General features: G+C 33.7%; 1 protein-coding gene across 1 annotated transcript; it reads left to right on the top strand.

The window, feature by feature from the left end:
• The first annotated feature begins 3,318 nt into the window (after positions 1-3,318).
• LOC133188350 (GTP-binding protein GEM-like) lies at positions 3,319-19,681 on the top strand. The gene is made up of 4 exons (XM_061323731.1): positions 3,319-4,052; positions 11,842-11,927; positions 16,581-16,764; positions 18,920-19,681. Exons 1-4 carry the CDS (start codon positions 3,542-3,544, stop codon positions 19,174-19,176), a joined length of 1,038 nt encoding a protein of 345 aa, XP_061179715.1. The 5' UTR covers positions 3,319-3,541; the 3' UTR covers positions 19,177-19,681.

Here is a 19,681-nt window from a genome sequence, read left to right as displayed (position 1 = left end):
CAAAAAAATCTATCATTTAGTCAAATGCTGACTGACATTTTTCGTACTAATTGTTAGGCCATTATTTACACACTGAATAGTTTGTTTGTTTGTTTGTTTGTTTGTTTGTTTGTTTTTTTTTTTTTTTTGTTGTTGTTGGATTTTTCTGTTATTTCCCGATCATGACAAGGAGCAAACTGCCCAAACTCCAAAATCCTATTTCGAGTGGGATAATTTTTCTCTAACTTTTCGGTAATTTTTTTAATGCAAGAATCTGCCAGACTTCGAGCTTATGGCAAGAGAGTCGAGGGCGAACTGAAAGACCGTCATCTAACTTGTGGAGAGGCAGAGACCATGGCCAAGAAGAGACCTGAGTGGCGCAGTCTTGTGTTGACCTTATGTTCCACTGGGAGCAAAGAGGATAAGTAGGTAGGTAGGTTGAACTTATAGCAACAAACAAAAAGCGGAAAAGAGGGAGAAAGCAGCTTTTCAATGAAAAATTTTGTATTAAAACTACAGCAAACGAGTATTCTCCAATTCTTAAAAAAGGGGGTCTGGTGACTCCCCTCCCCTAACACCCGCATACCACGGGTGAGGTTGAATCTTCACAAAAACAGCTAGCTTGAGGAAAAACAAATGTTGGAAAATTTTCAAAACTACAATAATGAAAAAAAAAATAATGACAGTTACCTACGATTGCCCAGAGATTTCAAACTGGAACCCTTTGTATGACGTTTGCGAAAGGGGGCTTAACACTGTCCCATGCGTGTTCGGTGCAAGTGACACGTGTTTCTTTAGGATATTCAGTATTGTTTTTCTTTGACAGCCTTGTACATTTCATCATCCAAAACGCATAGATGCATCATGCTTTGGTTTTGCAACAATTTGAGTTTCATAGCTATGTTTTGTTAACTTTGTCTCTGTGGGTTGCTTAATTGAAGGAACTTCTTCAAGTTGGCAGTTACATTTATCCCTAGCGGCAAACGAGGAATAAAACGGAACTTTATTATTTTCTCTCATGGTTTTAATGTCAGTGGAACTTTGCCTACTGTTTTCCTAAGTATACGACTCCTTTCGTTTGACATGTGCTTGGCTCAAAGTATTGAGACCGACATTTATGCCATTACCACCCATCATTTACATGGCACACTATCGACATTGTATTAATATTTTTATTGTATGGACTAGGAATACGGGTGTTTGTTTATAATATGATAGTAAAAAGACCATAGCTATTGGTCAGTATTTCAAGTTCGAATATCTGTAGAACACGTATTCAATTCAAGCATGATTTTCCCTCACACGAAGGCTTTTCTTTGCCGCATTTATAATTACACCCACCTTCCAACCCACTTTGTGTTTTATAATAGAAATGAAATTAGTTTCAAATGAATTCTGTTTTCAGAATTGAACAAATTGTCCTTATTAAGCAATGTATGGACATCATAGTTGTGTTAAAATGTATATTGTAACTTATTGTATGTGATATATGTTTTGTTTATGTACTTGCTTGTCCCACATTGGTGCAAATTCATAAAGATAAAGGTTAAAAAAGCTATAGCCTATTGATTACTTATCCTGAACATATTAAAGGGAATATAAGAATTAGTACCACTGCAGATTTGTTTTATGTACATGTATCATGGTCGTAGGAGCCGTGCCCCCAATAATTTTTCCGATACATATGTATATACATGTAGAACAGTAAGAACACTACAGAAAACATAGCTACTATATGCGTGTGCCCCCGTAATAATTACGTCTGATGCCCCCTTTTTTTGCTTGCCAAGAAGGAATGTTTAGTAGTTGATAGTGCCCTTAACTAGAAATGCTTCGTACGGGCCTGTGTATACTCTGTACGTCCTAAAATGCATACCAGCGCTTCTTGAGCGTTAAAAGTGTTTTGTTTTATTACGAGGATTGATCCTAAATTAATGTCACAACTGCTATAAAATCTTTAATAATCAACAGTTTTCAACAAAACTTTACATACTAATACCTCTATCTATTTTGACTTTTGTCCAAAACATTTCATTTAGATATAATTATACAATTCTTTATAAAATATTAAAATAAACACAACTTTGCATCTCGTCTATCGCCGCAGCAAGAATGTACCGACGTTGTTATGACGTTTCTTGGACACTGATAAATAAGATTTACGCAAATAGGAATGCATTTAGAAATAACATTTGGACAAAGTTCAAATAATTTTAATGCTACAACTCAAAACAAGACTTCTATTGCAAAATGGTAGTAAAGATTATAGTAAAAAGAAGCACGTGAGAGGTTAAGAATATATACGAATGAAATATATGGAGATAACGAACAGTATTCAAGCTCAAAAAATCCATTAAACATTACAAAATAGGAGCAGAGCAAACACGGGCCTCCAAAACATCAAAGGTGGGATCAGGTACCATGGAGGAGCGAGAATCCCTTGCCGACTGGTCACACCCACCGTGTGCTCCTTGTCATGATCGGGAAATAACGGAAAATAAACTCAAAATGATTGCGGAAAGCAACGTCATAACGAGGTCAGTAACATTCTTGCCGTGTGGCGATAGACAAAACCTATCGTTGTGTTTATCTTACTATTTTAAAAGAGTATTTTATATAATCTAATGATATTTTGAGCAAAACTTGAAATAGATAGGGTTTTTATTATGTCAAATTGTGTTGATGACTTACAATTATTAAAGATTTTATAGCAATTGTTACTTTTGGATCAACCCTCATATTATACATGTAAATTGTCTGAGTGAAGATAACGAACAGTCGTCAAGCTAATAAATCCACTTAAATATTACCAATCGTGAACAGGGCAAATAACACGGGCCCTTGAAACGAATAAGAACATATTAATAGTGATTGAACCCTGTTGCTTCCCCGAGGCATATAAAACTGAAAGATTTACATGTGTATGCAAATTAATTTTGGCATCAATAATGCACAAAAACGCTTACATGAAGATCTCACTAATGACAATTTTCTCATTTTATTTCCAAAAATACCTTAAAATATATATGATGGGAAGCTGTCCATTACACATCATTTGCAATTTTTCAAACACTGTATTATTTTGATCAGGAATAATTCGATTACATTTGTCATGGCATTGTTTGCTGATGAGATCGATCCAATATATAAAACACGAAGTCTTGTTTTGCTTAGTTATTTTTCGGAGAGATTGACATAGCGGCAAATCACATCTCCCGTAAATATAAGATTCCCTAATATTTTTTATTTCTTCAGAATGTGCATGCATGCTGGCGGCTGTTGTTTCGGCGCGAACTCTCTTCAGTCACGTGGAAAACTGTATCTGCTGCAATGGGCAACGAACGTTTATCCTTGCCATCGCCTGAATGACATGGATCAATATTTGAAGATACATGTATATAAAAAGAAAATGATGCCGTAGATAAAACTCCACTAGGATTTATAATCTTTAAGGACGCTGCAAACGTGTTAAAGTGCAAATTTTGAGCAAAAAATGTAATTCCACGTGATTTTCACTGAGGATAAAATCAAGCGGTTTGTTTAACCTTGTGGTGTACTTGCAATGGAACTCGCAAATTCAAGTCACTTTCGATACAACAATCATGGATCCGCGCCCTCATCCAGGACAAATTCTTTCAAAAATAAGCCTCGTTCCCGTGGGGTGCAAAAACTCATTGATGTCCCGAGGCGAAATAGCATGCCCGACACTGGGGGCAAGGAGTTGCTTTCGGTGAAAGGCGGCACCGACGGAGAACCATTACGTCGCGTGCGGTCGTTTAAAATGACGTCAAAAGGTATTGTCAACCGCGGCGATACCTTTCGCCAGAGCAATTCAAGTTTAGCGTCTGACGGAAGTTTTTCTGAACATATTTCACATAGAGAAAAACACAGGCAAAGAGTATTGAGTGAATCGGACAGTGTGGACTTTGACAACGCTAATAAACAGGCTACCTCTACTTCTATTCCGAATGTGTACAGGGTGGCGCTATGTGGATCCGTGGGTGTTGGAAAAACTGCTCTTGTTAACCAGTTCAAGACTTCCGAGTATATGGGTGGATTTGAAATTTCAATTGGTTTGTATTATTTTATTTATTTTTCAAAATTGTGTTAGCCATAATATTTGTAAGATGCGCAAAGAGAGTTGTTCATCGTTTTTTGTTTGTTTTTTAACGTCCCTCTCGAGAATTTTTCACTCATGTGGAGACACCACCACTTGCCGGTGGAGAGCTGCAAATTTTGACCTAAACTCTGCACTTAGGGCCATTGAGCAGTGAGGGACCTTTTTCGTGCCAGCACCTACTGCGACACGGGACCTCTAGCTTTATACGGTCTCATCCGAAGGACCGGTCTCCACGTCCCACAGTGGGATTCGAACCCGCGACGTAAGGATCATCTCCTTACTCCGCGACTCTAGAGCAGACGCTCTAAGCACTGCGCCACGCGGGCGTCTGTTCATAGTAGGAAAATTCCAAATATATGTAATAATTTTAAAAACTACGAAAGGCTATTAATTATTTTTATTTACTAATATAGAATTCCTTTAAAAATGTAATTTACAAGTACAAATTTGACACTGTGCATGTCATATCGGTATGTTTTAAGATACATTATCTGTCGCCATCATAACACTACAGAACCTATATGACAGTACATTGTACAAGTTAACTCAGTTACTCTTTTCAAATACCGGTAGCAACTCATGAACGGAATATAATATAATTTTGTATGTAGTTAAGACTAATGACAGCTTTGTTTCTCAGTGACTCTTTTATTCAAAACAGTTTGAAATTGATTTTAGAGAGAAATAATTCATTGCTACTTGTATAATATTTATGCTACTGTAACTGGTTTGTCGTATTTGACCGGGTTACATCTTGAAACATGTCAATATGCAAGAAGATCTCGGGGGATTAGTGATAAATGAAAATTAGTTTCCTAATTATGGTGAGCTTTAAGTCGGCATCTATTGTTAAGGGACTCGATTATATCAATACCCCTAGTACAACTAGCCTCTTTACCGCCGCACTAACAGACCTTGTGGGACCGGAAGTCAATCTCTCTCTTGGATTTTCCTGCTATTGATTTGTGATACAGCTCTTTTAATAAACTATGTTCATACATGAAGACCAATAAGGATTACTTATAAGCATTTAATATACTGCCTGATCGATATCTATCGACTACTTCAAACTGAGTTCAAGGATATGTTGACGGTCAACTATACCTTCATGCATACTACCGTATATACTCGCCTATAAGTCGGTTCGCCTATAAGTCGGTTGTATTCTTTAATCTTATGTTAGAGGGATTGACCCGCTAGAATACCAATCTTTTTATAACTCGCCTATAAGTCGGACAAAGATTTTTGGACAAAAGTTTAACTCCCAAAAAAACCGACTTATAGGCGCGTATATACGGTACTCCCCCAGTAAATGTAATACTGTATTCATTGTCATTCACGAACAATTAATATTCGTTTAAGATAGAAAGAAACTTAGCAAAATTTAGAAGCCCGGCTTTCATATTTCTTGATGTTTCATTAATATGAGCTTATTTATTCAACATTTTTAAAGCCACCTATTTTGGACCCAAAATTATATGTGTGAGTGTGTGTTTTCAATCTTTGCTTAAGTTATGAACGAGCCAGTCGTTCTTTTCTTTAATTCTGTTATTATGTAATAATTAATGTATTGGAAGCGTTGTGGGTGAATTGGTAGTGTTTTAGGTTCTAACAAGAACGTGATAGTTTTCGAGATTGCATATTCAATTTTTTTTAAATGTATTCATCCATTTTATCCCTTCTCTAAATATGCTCCCCCTTTCAAAGATGGAGAGTTGAATGGTCATTGTCTATGCCATATAACAGGTCGTTACAATTTTATGTCTATGAACATTTACTCCGTTCTATCATTTAGCTTAAGAATTTTGGATGGTCTTTCAGACTGTTCTATTAAACCAATTCAAGAGTTTTGATATAAAATATTATATTTGTTAAACAAAATTTCCCTACACAAATTCATAGAAACTACTGCTGAAATGAAGAATTTTGGAAGCTTAGTAAGGGTCTTTGAAATGTGTTCAATTTATCTAAGTGTCAGAGTTTTGTTAGACCCAAGGTATGAATATTTTGCAGCTTCAAAGACGTTGAAGACAATTTGTACTGTGTAATCCCATTTTAAGCTTGTCATTTAGACCTTCTCTGATTGTGTCAACGTTACTCCCGCTTGGTACAGTAAATTAGGTCCTCAGACAACGTAAATTCATTCTTCTTGTACCGAGAAAGACCCTTCTAGTCAGTCTTAAGGAAAGAGTAATCTTATTATCGCCAATAAAGATGTCAAATATTTTACCAAGGGAGAGAATTAATTGCTTGTTTAGGGTTGGTGTGAACTTTTTTTTACGGATTACGTGGCGTTTCGTTTCTCTTATTTTTCTCTTCCTTTTTTTTTTTAGTTTATTTTATCAATCGACAAATTATTCCGGGAGAAACGCCGTGAAAGGCAGTTCGATGATTAGAAAATGAATTGTTGTGGATATGCTTTAAAAACATTTTTTTAAAGTGCACAATTGTGTATACAGTATTTTTTTCCTTTATAAATACAAGAGCTACACGGAAATTTATAAAGATTATAATTTTACAACTCTATAATAATGAAATAAATATGATGTGTCCAATATATATGAATACCGGTATAAAATAAACTATAAATTGGTTTTGCATGTCCTCTCCACTCCCAGAAGTATAAATTTCATAAATGGCTTGAAACTTCAATGCAATCAGTTTGAGCCAACGAATTTGAAAATATACGTATACACGTATATTACAATAGAGTACACACCGAGTTTGAAGCAAGCAGAAAGAAAATTTCTTCTGGTCAGTGCCCTTGCAGTAGATTTAGGGATTCATAAGCGTATAAAAGACATGGATAGGTTGATTAACGAAGAACGAGTAGATTGAAGTCCTATTCTATTTTGTTAAGTGGGGTGCTTTGTCTGGAAAGAATGCAACTATATATTTTTCGTTCAGAAGTATGCAGGGTTTCATACAGATTAGAAACTTTTTCATTGATAATAATAATGCATCAAAGGTTTCCAGGCAAAGTAATAAGGGACAGAGATGTTTTTCCCTTCATAATTTGACTTCTGCAGTGATTCTGTTATCTGCTTCCTGAAAATGTATCAAGCAGAAATGCGCGTGCTGTTTTATCGTCTCGATATCAATCCATACGGCATGCCATTAAGAAGGCTGATAACATTAAAAAGAAAGTTATTGGTCGACTCCCATCCCAATTTCAATAAATACAATCTATAATTCATTAGAAATTCAAATTAGACGCCAAATAGTTCGCTGCTTTTTCGACGATCAAATTTGCCAAAAGGTTACATTCAATATGCAAGAGAAAAAATCCCATTTCGTCGGTATTCCGGCGTGGAAATTAATTTTCTGTTTCTATAAAGCAAGAGCGATCCGAATAATAACAGAGTAAGTCTTTGGAGTCTTGCCACAAACTCTTTGTTTGTCTATTTCGCATTTTGTTGTTTATGGAGGGCACCACTTCATCTTCCGGATTGGGATTAAAGAGTGTTATTGACAGAAAGTAGCCGGGCTTTGCTGAAAGCAAAGTCCTGGCTGTAGGCATCGTGATCAACTGCCTTACTATAAATAGCACATGTTCAGAAAAGTAAACAAAAAGCCTAACAGCGTCAAAGCAGACGCTTCCGATAAATAAAATAGTCACGTTGAAAGACAATACTTAAACAAATATTTTTAACATCTCAATATACGGAAATGTTAATTGATCAATATTTTTGTTTGAGAATTAAATTGAAAGAGAAATTAGATATTTACTTTATTAGGGTAATCGTGATATAACAATTTGTGCACATACGCTACTGAATGCATATTGTAAGCGAACTATTTTCAGTTAGCGCGGGCTTTTCGACAGGTTGCCTATATTGAATTGTTAAAGAATTTCATATCGTTTTCGTCGATGTTATGTGAGTGGTTATATTCTCTGTTTTGTCTTTCAGCAAATAAATAGATAAGTAAATTGGAGTTTGAAGAATTAATGTGCGTTATGCCTGAATTAACTCGCCTGACACACGGTGTATCTGGTGTACCTACAATGTAGTTGGCGATAAAAGTACTGTTTGTTTGAAACTTAAAGAATATCTCTAAAAATATGTGCATTACTTTAACTATTATAAATTACATAAATTATTAAACCAATATTAATTTAATTTTTTTAAAATTAAATTCTAATTCAAATCTATCTAAAGAAAAATCAGCAAACCATATGGTTCAACATTCTTTAAAAAAAAAAAGTTTGGCAATTGACAGACAAATATTTTTTTTAAAATAATTGTTTTCTTAAATGTTTAAATTAGTGACCTTAAATGTTTAAATTAGTGACATTAAATAAAACAAATGACTTGTATATTCCCCTCACTAGCCATATGTTATTGGTAGAATTAAAAAAAAATGTATGACATTTTTTGTTCGTTTACTAATATTATAGCATAATTAGTCTGACCCATATTTATTTACGTCAGTGATGCATGTATAAACAGTAAGCTCATTGACAATGTCGTGATATCTGTAATTGTTTTTAAGATCAGTATAGCATTAAGGTTTCTTGAATGTCAAGAAATTTAATGTAATAATGAATTTCAAAACATCGGTGGTCATTTATCAGATGTAATTTGGTACGATCCCGTGTTAATTCCTGCTGATATTTTCAGGGTTGATCTTGTGAAAACGGCTTAACAGGAGACAATTTATTAAATTTTTCCTCTCAAAATAATTTGAAAAGGATGATTTTATGATTATATTAACGGCATAAAATAACAGCGAACACCGACTACTTGCAGCAAACAAGTGCGCCGCCATTACGAATTCGTAGTACGAATTCGTAAAACAAAGAGACAGTAACGGAAACTCGTAATTTTCTCAAAAAAAATGTGTAGGAGGTCAGTCGGGTATAACCGGAAACAAATTTTTTTTTAGCCTGATGATGTATGTATGTAAATATTCACGAAGATTAGTATTACAGTTGTAATACTGTTAATGCTGAAATGTTTTCAACAACTACTCAAATAAAAAAGTGAAAATTTGAATGCGTTTAAAGAAAAGAGTTTGAAAATACGGTATTACTTCGATAACTCTGAATGCAATTAAAATAACTTTCTCCTTTCTAATAAATAATTTCGAACAAAAATCCTTATAATGGTTAAGATCTTGTGAAAAGGTGATTTAAATGAAGTTCAAAACTAATTGTTTTCTTTCATAATTTGAAATAAACAATGCGATTCCATTTGGTTAATATTTTAATTTAAAAGTTTTAATTTAGATGAATGAGATAAAGATTTATATTCTGTGAAGCATGGAATATAAATAAATAAAAATGTAAACTTTAACATAGAAATTTCATGTGAATATGTTTATGTATTTATACCCATTGAACAATCAAGTTAGCATCGAAAATTTTTATGCTTACAAATTCAGATCAAATTTTTAGTGAAAAGTCAATGGTATGTTTTGAATGTGAAAATTTTGTTCGAGACTTCTCACCTTGGATTCATCTCGTATGTGCTCCCAAAACGCTTTACAGTATATTGAGCGTGCGCGCGCATTCCAAAAAAATTGGTCTAAAAACACATGCAAGCTCTCAAGGGTGCTAGGAAACAAAAAACGTTTATGTTAATATATAATTTAAAAAATACAACATATAAAAATTTCATTATTTTTTATCTAAGTACAACACATTATAATTTTTCAGAAAAAGTTGGTTAGTCTTTGCTTCAAAACTTTCTGTTCAGAATGAAGATCCATCTATGTACGAGCCATAAAGACCTGAATATATCATGAATTTCTCAGGCAATGACCATTTTGGCCGAATCTGGAACTAGAACTAGACTCATATTCATGTCATAAAAATTAGATAATTATAATTTTCGTGCAGCTGGTTTCCTTGAGGACCAAAAATAAAGAATATTTCTTTTTGATTAATACAGGCATGTAGTATCGTTTTTAAAGGAGAAAAAAGGAAAATTGTCCAAACCCGAGAATCCTATTCCATTGGAGAAGGAGTAGGGGTGGGCTACAACTTATGTTCACATTTCGAATTTCATTAATACATTATCAAATTACTGTAATTTTAATATGCTACAATAAAATGATGGGTACAATCTAATTAAAATTAGACAATCCATTTTGCTTCTAGTAAATCTGTTCGTCGCTCGTGATAAATACCTGGTATATATTACGAAGAGTGAGTTGAAAGTTCTAATTTAAATTTGATTGCGAAGAGTCAATCAACCTTTCAATTTTCATTGTCCATTGTAAAAGTTTATGTTTGAAAAATGGTGACACCCCTAGCTCCTCCGATACTATGTGTCTGTATGAATCAGCAAAACCACTCAAAGTGCACTGTCACCATGCATAACAATTGTGAGCTTAATGTTTAGAAAGGTATAAATGTATTTTCATTCAAAATATCACCAAATCCTATCCTGGGGTCTTAACGTTGGGTTCTGGACCGTTAATTTTAATTATTGGTAGATGGGTTATTGTTAATCATAATCATACAATCTCTACCTGTTAAATATCAATGGTCAGAAAGAAAGATTTTCAAATATGTACTAATTTAGGATTAGACAATATAATCTAGCATATTAAAGCCCGGCTTTCAGTACTTTCAGTACTTTGATTCACTTTGGGAGGAGTAAAAATTGTCTTCATTTGCTTATTGCTGTGTTCCATTAAGCCTATTAAATTACAAAGAACAAATAGAATATATAATTTCCATCAGAAGAAAAAGCACAGAGAATGGTTATTATAAGTAAAAACTGCAGCTTGTAATCGGAATCATCAAAAACCCGGTCATCATTGTTATTTATTTATTGAACACGTCTTCAGTAAGCAAAAATCCTGTATATAATTCAATTTGACTAGAAATTTCAAAACTGCCTTTTGCTGACTGATATTTTATTGAGATGCATCCAAGATTAGTTGAAGTTTATATCAGCATTCATCAATATTCCAAGAAAAGAAATCAACAAATCACCATGCAGTTTGAAGCAACTTGAAATGTTCGTTTAGAATTTGAAGAAAATGAAGTTTAATATTGCTTATCGTGGAAGGCCGTAATTTTGGTAAAAATATATTCTTGGAAACAAAATATTTGAACTTTCACTGAAAACACAGTGCATTGATTTCCTGAACAGTAACACAGGACATATGACATATTCAAATCACAAAGTGGCCGTTTCATTGCCCTCAGGTATTCTTCCCCCTTCTTCGTCTTTATATTCCGACGGCGGCGCTACTTCACGCTAATTAAATTGAGGAAATAAACCCTCGACAGTTTGTATGTGTGTTTGATATACATGTATGTTTTGAAAACTTGCAATGTATTTCAGTTTTAAAAGAGGATATCATGCTGTAAATTTTGTATTTACTGAGTCACGTAAATTCCGTATTTACTGTGTCATGTTGTAAATTTTGTATTTACTAGGTCATCTTGTAAATTTTATATTACCGGTATTTACTGCCATCCTGTAAATTCAAAATAACTTCGAATTATATATATATATATATATATATATATATATATATATATATATATATATATATATATATATATATATATATATATATATATATATATATAAAGCTTAAATCTCTAGCACATTAAAGAAACACTCTCATAAATCTAGGCACACTTTACACAAAGTTCTGCTTTTCAATGTTTTAACAGTGAACAAATACAGAGGATCTTTGATTAAATTTCCCGTGCAAAAAAAAAATGTTTGAATGTTTGGATTATTTCTTGCCATTTTAAATGTTTTCCCCTTTTTTAGGCGATGAAGATGATGAAATGACTGTTTCGGTTCTTTTAGATGGAGAGGAATCTACTTTAGAATTCCATGACGTCACTGAAAATCAGGTATCGTGAACAGTCTCAAAATATTTCTGTATATAATATACAAATGTATAAACTTTATAAATTATTTGTAAGCCAAGTGTCAGACCCAATCATGCTGGTGGCACTTTAGCAATTTTCTCCATGAATATAATCAATATACTTTTAGGCTATACATCAAAGATTATTTTTTTCACCAGTTTTGATTTCTATGTATTAGAAGGGTTCAAGTTATGAGTTCATATTTGCATGATGAGTTGGTCTGATGAAAGAACTCGCCTGGGATTGCTATTAGGGTAATGGGGTCAAGAGGTGAGGTTTCTGCTATGTCTGTTGCTAAAAATATTTCAATTTGCAAGCAATACTAGCACAAAATATAAAGGTTTTGGTTATGACGATTATATTTTCTCCATAATTCGTACAGATACAGAACCAGGCTTGGGTTGCATTTGGGGTCAGGGATGAAAGGATGAATCTAGCTACTGTTGCTTATTAGTATTTTTGGTGTTTATTCAACAGCTTGAAAAAGGGTTTTATTGGAATGAAATCAAATTTGCCCCTGGGGTTCATCTGATGAAGATTCCGCTGGGATTGTTTTGGGGTCAGGGGTTTAAAGGTCGTGATATTTTTTTTGGTTCCTGTAATATTTTTTTTCCTTCCTTGCATTATCTTGTGAAAAGTCCGCTTTGCTATTTCCTTATTTGCACCATTTGTTTTCGCCTGGGATCACGGAGACAAGGACTTTGGCTTGTATAATATAATGTTGTTGGTATGCAATTACATGTACTTCAGAATGGTTTAAAGGAAACAATGTTCATACGTCATAAACAAAATGATCTACGAAACACTCTACTGAAATTTCCTCTGGAGAGTTTCTCAGATTCAAATCTGAACTCAAGAAAATCGAGAAGTTAGACAGCGACGTCACGCCAATCCTATGACAAATCTATATAGGTTCTTTTTAATCTAAAAACTCACAAAAAAGATAAATATTCTTGTAAATGCAAAAAAGATAGATATTGTTGTTTATATGATTGTCGTTCGATAGGATGTACAAAAAACACGGACATTTTTCAATGATAGACAAATACTTAAAGTAACAACTTCAAAACTGTCTGACAATCTTTAAATGTTACATTCTTTTTTATTCTTAGAGCACCAAGTACTCCGTCCCCTAGATCTGTTGGCATATTCGCTAAAACACAAGTACGGTTATAAACATGCAAGATACAAGAATTCTGCATGGAATTTCTATGAACTAAATCTCGATAGATCAAGGGTTAAGACGGTATCAAGGGTTAAAAGACTTTAATGATAATCAAACAACAAAGCTTTATGATAAACGTGATGACTTCAACTTTTCAATCGTCAATTTCCCTTACTTATGCAGCAATATACCCTTATCATCTGCATACGGGGTTTATTTCTCTCAGTTGATTCGATACGCCAGAGCATGCTCTACGTATGAACAATTTCTAAAACGAGGTAAGTTGTTGACAAACAAATTGGTGAAACAAAAATATCAGCAGTCTCGATTAAAGTCATCATTTCGTAAGTTCTATGGTCTATACAATGACCTTGTCAGCAAATACAATCTATCATTAAGTCAAATGCTGACTGACTTTTTTCATATTAATTGTTAGGCCATTATTTACACACTGAATTGTCGACGGATTTTTCCGCTATTTCTCGATCATGACAAGGAGCGACACGGTGTGACCGGTCGGCAGGGGATGCTCACTCCTCCATGGCACCTGATCCCACCTTCGATGTTTTGGATGTCCGTGTTTGCTCTGCACCTATTTTGTAATGTTTAATGGACTTTTGAGCTCGAATACTGTTCGTTATCTCCACATATTTCATCAATCTTTTTTGGTATGAAAAGCCAGAGTATTTGAATTTCCAAACGAATACATGTACAGTTAAATTTGTAGTTTGTAAATTTGAACTTTGATAAATTTTATACAATTTGTTTACTATACCTGTGCAATAAAACTCGACAGATGTTAAATGTAAATCATACCCGTGCACTTTCGATTTGTAAATATAAATTGCACTCTATTTACTGCATTTTGATATCACTTCAATATTTTAGTTGCACCCCGCCGATACTTTGTAGTCGGCTATATTGCACAGTTAGACATTTTTTGCCATTGCTTATTCTGAGCATTGGATTGTTTCATGGTCATAATGTTGCATCATTTATCAGTAGGATTGAGGTTACAAAACAGTTTAATATTACTCTAAATAATTCAAAACAAATTTATTTAAAGTTACATCAATTAGAAAAAATTGATAATTAAATTCAGTAGCAGCTAAGGTGTCTTTGTAAGATCACTAGAAAATACTACGCACTATATGTTCCTCATTATTTATTTCAAAAGAACTAGTTTTCATAGAGAAGATCATCACAATGTTACATTTTCTTCGATAGTTAAAATCAACAACTGTCGATCAATACGGTTCCAGGCAAAAGATGTTTGTCAGAAAATGGTTTGTAAAAAAAGTAAAAAATATCACATCGTCATGAACATCATTTAATATTCTAGCTGTATATAATCTGATTGACAGGTACACACACTTATTGATTTGTTATCCATTTTTAAATATTTTTTTTTTCCTTTAAGGGTAGCTTTGACGTATTTTTTAATCGTTTTTTTCCTGTTGTTTTCAATAAATAATCTACAAGCATTTCATCACAATATTTACTTGAATTATTATGATAGATATGTCAATGAAAAAACTATATAAGATATAATTAGAGCAATTACGGTTTACTTCAAAGACCCATCTACAATTAATTCAATGATACGGAAGGTTATACCGAAGGCTGATAAAGAAAACAAGCCTTTATCAACTTCAAAATGATAAACGACTTTGGTGACCTGAAAAGGAAGTAAGACTATATACCGTTAATGACATTAAAAGAGAAACAAAAATGATTCGAGTCACGAAATATTGAAAACCTGTCAAAACACAATTAAATCTTGATAAAACACAGTCTCCATTTTGTAGGAAAATAAGCGACAGTTATTGTATTTATTTCTTTTTGGATTTTACTCGATTTCTGCTTTTTACTTTCTGTACTGGGAACCATATAGTAAATTAGTATACGTTAAGCTTCTTATAAAGCATACTGCACGACGAAAGAATGATTTAAGTTTGTGCCTTTTTTTTTTTTAGCTCATCTGAGCTGAAAGCTCAAGTGAGCTTTTCTAATCACCCTTTGTCCGTCTGTCCCCCCGTCCATCCATCTGTAAACTTTTCACATTTTCGACTTCTCCTCAAGGACCACTGGACCAATTTTAACCAAAGTATCCTTGGGTAAAGGGGATTCTAAATTGTTCAAATGAAGGGTCAAGTCCCCTTTCAAGGGGGAACAAGAAAACGCAAAAATAGGGTGAGATAATTAAAAATCTTCTTCTCAAGAACCACTGGGCCAGAAAAGGTGAAACTTATGTGGACGTTTCCCAAGGAATGTAGATTCTAAACTGTTTAAATCGTGACCCTGGGTAAGGATGGGGACACAAAAGAAGATGGAAGTTTTACATTGAAATAAATAAGAAAAATATTTAAAAATCTTCTTCTCAAGAACCACTGGGCCAGAAAAGGTGATACTTATATGGAAACTTCCTGAGGAAGTGTACATTCTAAACTGTTCAAATCATGACCCCCGGGGTACGTTAAGGTAGGGCCACAATAGGGGGTTCAAATATATATGAGAAAAATCTTTTAAAAATCTCCTTCTCAAGAAAAAATGGAGTAGAAAAATATAATTTTTTTGTGAAAGTTCCAGACATAATGTAGATCAGAAAAGAAACTTATGTGAAGGCTTCTTGCCTGTAGTGTGGATTCTGAACTGTTCAACTCATGACCTCTGGGGTAGTTTGGGGCTACAATAGGGGATTAAAGTTTCGCATGGGGCTATTTAAGAATTGAAAAAAAAGATCTTCTAAAGAAACACAATAAAACCATTAGTTTGTAAACATTCCCATCCCATGCTGAGTGAATTTGATTTTTTTCTCATATTATGGACCCCGGGTTAGAGATGGCTAAAATCGTAATAACTAATAAATTTTATTTAATGCATGTATACAGGAAAAGAATTTTCTTCTCCATAACTGCAAGGCCATGTTAGTCATAAATATTGAAGCATCCTTATGGTGTGTGGATTCAGAGACCCCTTAGAGTTAGGGTGGGGCCATAATAGGGAGTCACAATTTTTCAAGGGAATATAAAAGTCTTTTTTTTTTTAATTTTCTGAAGAACGTAACTCAGGTGAGCGTTGTGACCAATGGGCCTCTTGTTTTATTTTATTAGAGGCAAATAGCGACATCAAACAGCATTGTGAAACCGAGAGCTAAACAAAAAACACACGTAAACCAAAACGTACTGTTTGAAAGCTGTATGGTGGGTGCCAAATGTTGCATTCATGGCATGCTCAACCTTTGGATGCAATGTGTGTGTCGTTATTTCGTAAATAATATTGGAATCTTTCATCTCGTTTGTCTTAGGTACAGATATCAGATTTTAGCTGTAGGCTAACTGTTTTTTCCTAGAATCAATCATATCACTGGGTGTCTGCAAAAAAATATATTTATTTAATAATCATCAAACCAGAAGTTTTGTTTTCTCCAACAAAGGAACTGTGATCTTTCATTTATCCATTTGTTTCAGGACTTGTTGAGAACTCTGAATGTAGACGCATACATGGTCGTCTTTTCTGTAAATAACCCAACGACCTTCCAGATTGCCAAGGACAACCTCAACAAAATCCGAAAAGAACTTAAAATCAACAAGACCATTATTATAGTCGCAAATAAAATCGATCTGGTTCGAAAGAGGGCTGTGCCAGAGTCTGGTATGGGTTTTTGTTTTGGAATTATGACACAACACACTTTTGCAATTTGCAAAATGAGTAATATTTTTTGCACATCCAGAGACCGTTTATCAAATTTGTATTTCTTTTGCATTGCCCTTAAAAACATTTAATAAAATTCTTGTTAGCTAGTCTTCAGAGAAAACTTTCAGTATACATATGCTATTAAGTACTTAGATAATAAAAATAATACTTCTCAAGTAGCACAAATATTCCATATATTGTTAAGTCGGTCAACTCCACGAGAACTTATAGAACAACAGAATTTGATTAGAATCTAAGATATAGGCTTCTTTGCTGTCTAGAAAGCAACTAATTGTCAAGTGAGAATAAAGCTCTGGTGGTTAATAATTAATCTTTCGTACCAACTAGGTGAACGCTCTGCAACATCATAATGAGAAAAGCAGATCGCTGGCGAAAAGTAAAAAAATTATCTTTCAGTTCTCAAAACTCTCGTTTCCAATCAACAGGAAAATTTGTATATCTATTGGAGTTTTGAGAAGACATGTCATCGTTAATATATCAAACACATTTCAAACTTTCTCACCTTCTTCATCAGAAAAGTAAAAGCAGGATTTATTTTAAAGAGACACGGTGACGCAAAAACAGGAAAAATTTTTGCAATTGGACGTTTCAGTGAAAAATTAGTGAATTTGTGGAAGATTAATACATGTAGGACATATTAGCGGTATTCTATTTTTAGCGGGAGTCATACACATACTATAAGTTTTCGCTTAACCAGGCGAAGTCTGTTACCACTTGCTTACCAACAGGGATTTTGAGCAGAATATATTTTTATTACGGTTAACGTTTCATACCATCAATCAAAGAAACAGCACAAGATTTTAGTAACCCATAAACTATGTACTTAAAAAAGAATTTTGAAAAAAATATCTTTAAAAAGAAATTCGCTAAAATGTTCATAGAATTTTTACAGGCAACCAATTTTACTTCCGCTAAAATATCCATTAAATTTCCCGCAAAAATTTAGAAATTCTGTTAAAATGTCCAGTGCCCCCGAGGAGTAAAACATTCACCAAGGCCCAAAGGGCATTGTACTTCAATGGTTGCTAAATCATCGTATTGACTGAAAAAAAAAAACAGCAAAATTATTTCATTATTTTATTCAATGATAAAACAATACAATCTCGTTTAGCAAAATAATCTTTTCTTGATTGGTTACATTTTTACATTTGCTGAAGTCTTAGTCGATCGCAGCGAGAGAAGCGGGATTAAAATCTATTAATCTGGAAAATGCTCCGATGTAGGAAAAATAATGTTACATTCACTTGGAAGTCGGTTGCAGGTGAAATGAATTTTCATATCCAATCGTATCAATGTTGACGTTTGGTCCAATGTAGAAAAAAAAATGTTATGTTGACCTGGACAGTCTCGTGCAGGTAAATATAACAGTATATTTACATCCACTGAATATTGTTTTCGTTATTTCTTATAAAACCCATTGCTGTTAATCAGTTCATAAACAACACTTAGCAAGCCACTTGCATAGATTTCTTAAGCAAGGGCTATTCCAACAGTTATGCATACAATGACAGACACATCTAGAATACAATATTTAACATATTTAAATTACTTTGAATGATTTTTTTAAAGATATAAATAACAATAAAATGTCTTTATTTGTTTGTTAGTGTGGGAATTAACGTCGCAGCTATTGCAGAAAAAATTCACATAACCCGCTTACGCGGGTTATGTATTTTTTCTGCAACAACTGCGACATTAATTCCCGTACTAACAACCAAAGAAAGCATTTTATTGTTCAAATGATTTCTACAATCAGAGGGCTAGGGATTATTCAGTCATAATAAATTGATTTATTTTCTACTTTCTGTATTAAAAAGTGTACATATATTTAGTACTGCAGGTACATATATAATCAACATAAATAATTAAGAATGGTGTTTAGAAGTATTTTTAAGTGACATAAATAATTGTAGGAAATCACTTCACACAGTTTCCAAGAAAAGGTTGACCTGTTGATAGGAATTCAGACATTGTAGTGTGCATTGTTTTCAAAGAACTAGAACAACACACACACACAAACTTAGCTCTCATCTTTTGTCGTCTCTCATCATGCGGGGTTATTGCATTAACAATACTTTGTTTCTTTTTTCAGATGCAAAAAAATTGGCAGACACATATAACTGTAAATATATAGAGACATCTGTGGCCCTGAATCATCAGGTCGACGAATTGTTGGTCGGAATTCTGCGGCAAATCAGACTAAAACGAAACATGAAACCCTCTGACGTCATATCCGAGTCCACATCCAAACCAAAGGTCAAAAGGTCGGGTGCTCTGGGTCTGCTGGATAGACTATTTGCTCGAAAGCCCAAATCCGGAAGCACCTGTGACAACCTGTATGATGCATGACTTATCAGCCTCCAACATCTATTTTGATATCAAAAGGACAATTTTCCTACTCATTTAGGATGCCATTCCCCTCATGTTGCCCAAGAACGAGATTCAAGCAAACGCTTTTTGAATACAGTCATTAGCAATACGCAGATAACTAAAATAAACTAGGGATAATTGTTTTATGGCATTTTCACCATTATGCTAATAATCAAGAAGTGAAAATCCTTTATAATGCTGGTCATAAATTTATTGATAAAGATATTGTTCTACACTGAAATCCTGAAATGGAAATGACATAACCATGTCCATAATGTTCATAAAGAGATCTAGTAATGGACTCTGATTATAAAGCTGTAAAATGTTCCATTTGTTCACCAAACCAGACATTTCTTAAGCATTTGATATTAAGAGAGAATGAGTCATCTGCCCAACAATTACTGCAGCAATGTACTATTAATAGGTATATTAATTTCTAGGGATATCCCAGATAAAGCTGTCTAATGCAGTGTGTAAAAGTTAA

This window comes from Saccostrea echinata, unplaced genomic scaffold (assembly GCF_033153115.1).
Source record: "Saccostrea echinata isolate AGI-Se365-2 ecotype Australia unplaced genomic scaffold, CSIRO_AGI_Sech_v1 ptg000016l, whole genome shotgun sequence".
In the NCBI taxonomy this organism is placed as follows: Eukaryota; Metazoa; Mollusca; class Bivalvia; order Ostreida; family Ostreidae; genus Saccostrea; species Saccostrea echinata.
The sequence above is the reverse complement of the archived record's forward strand: the minus strand, read 5'-3'. Positions and strand labels throughout refer to the sequence as shown.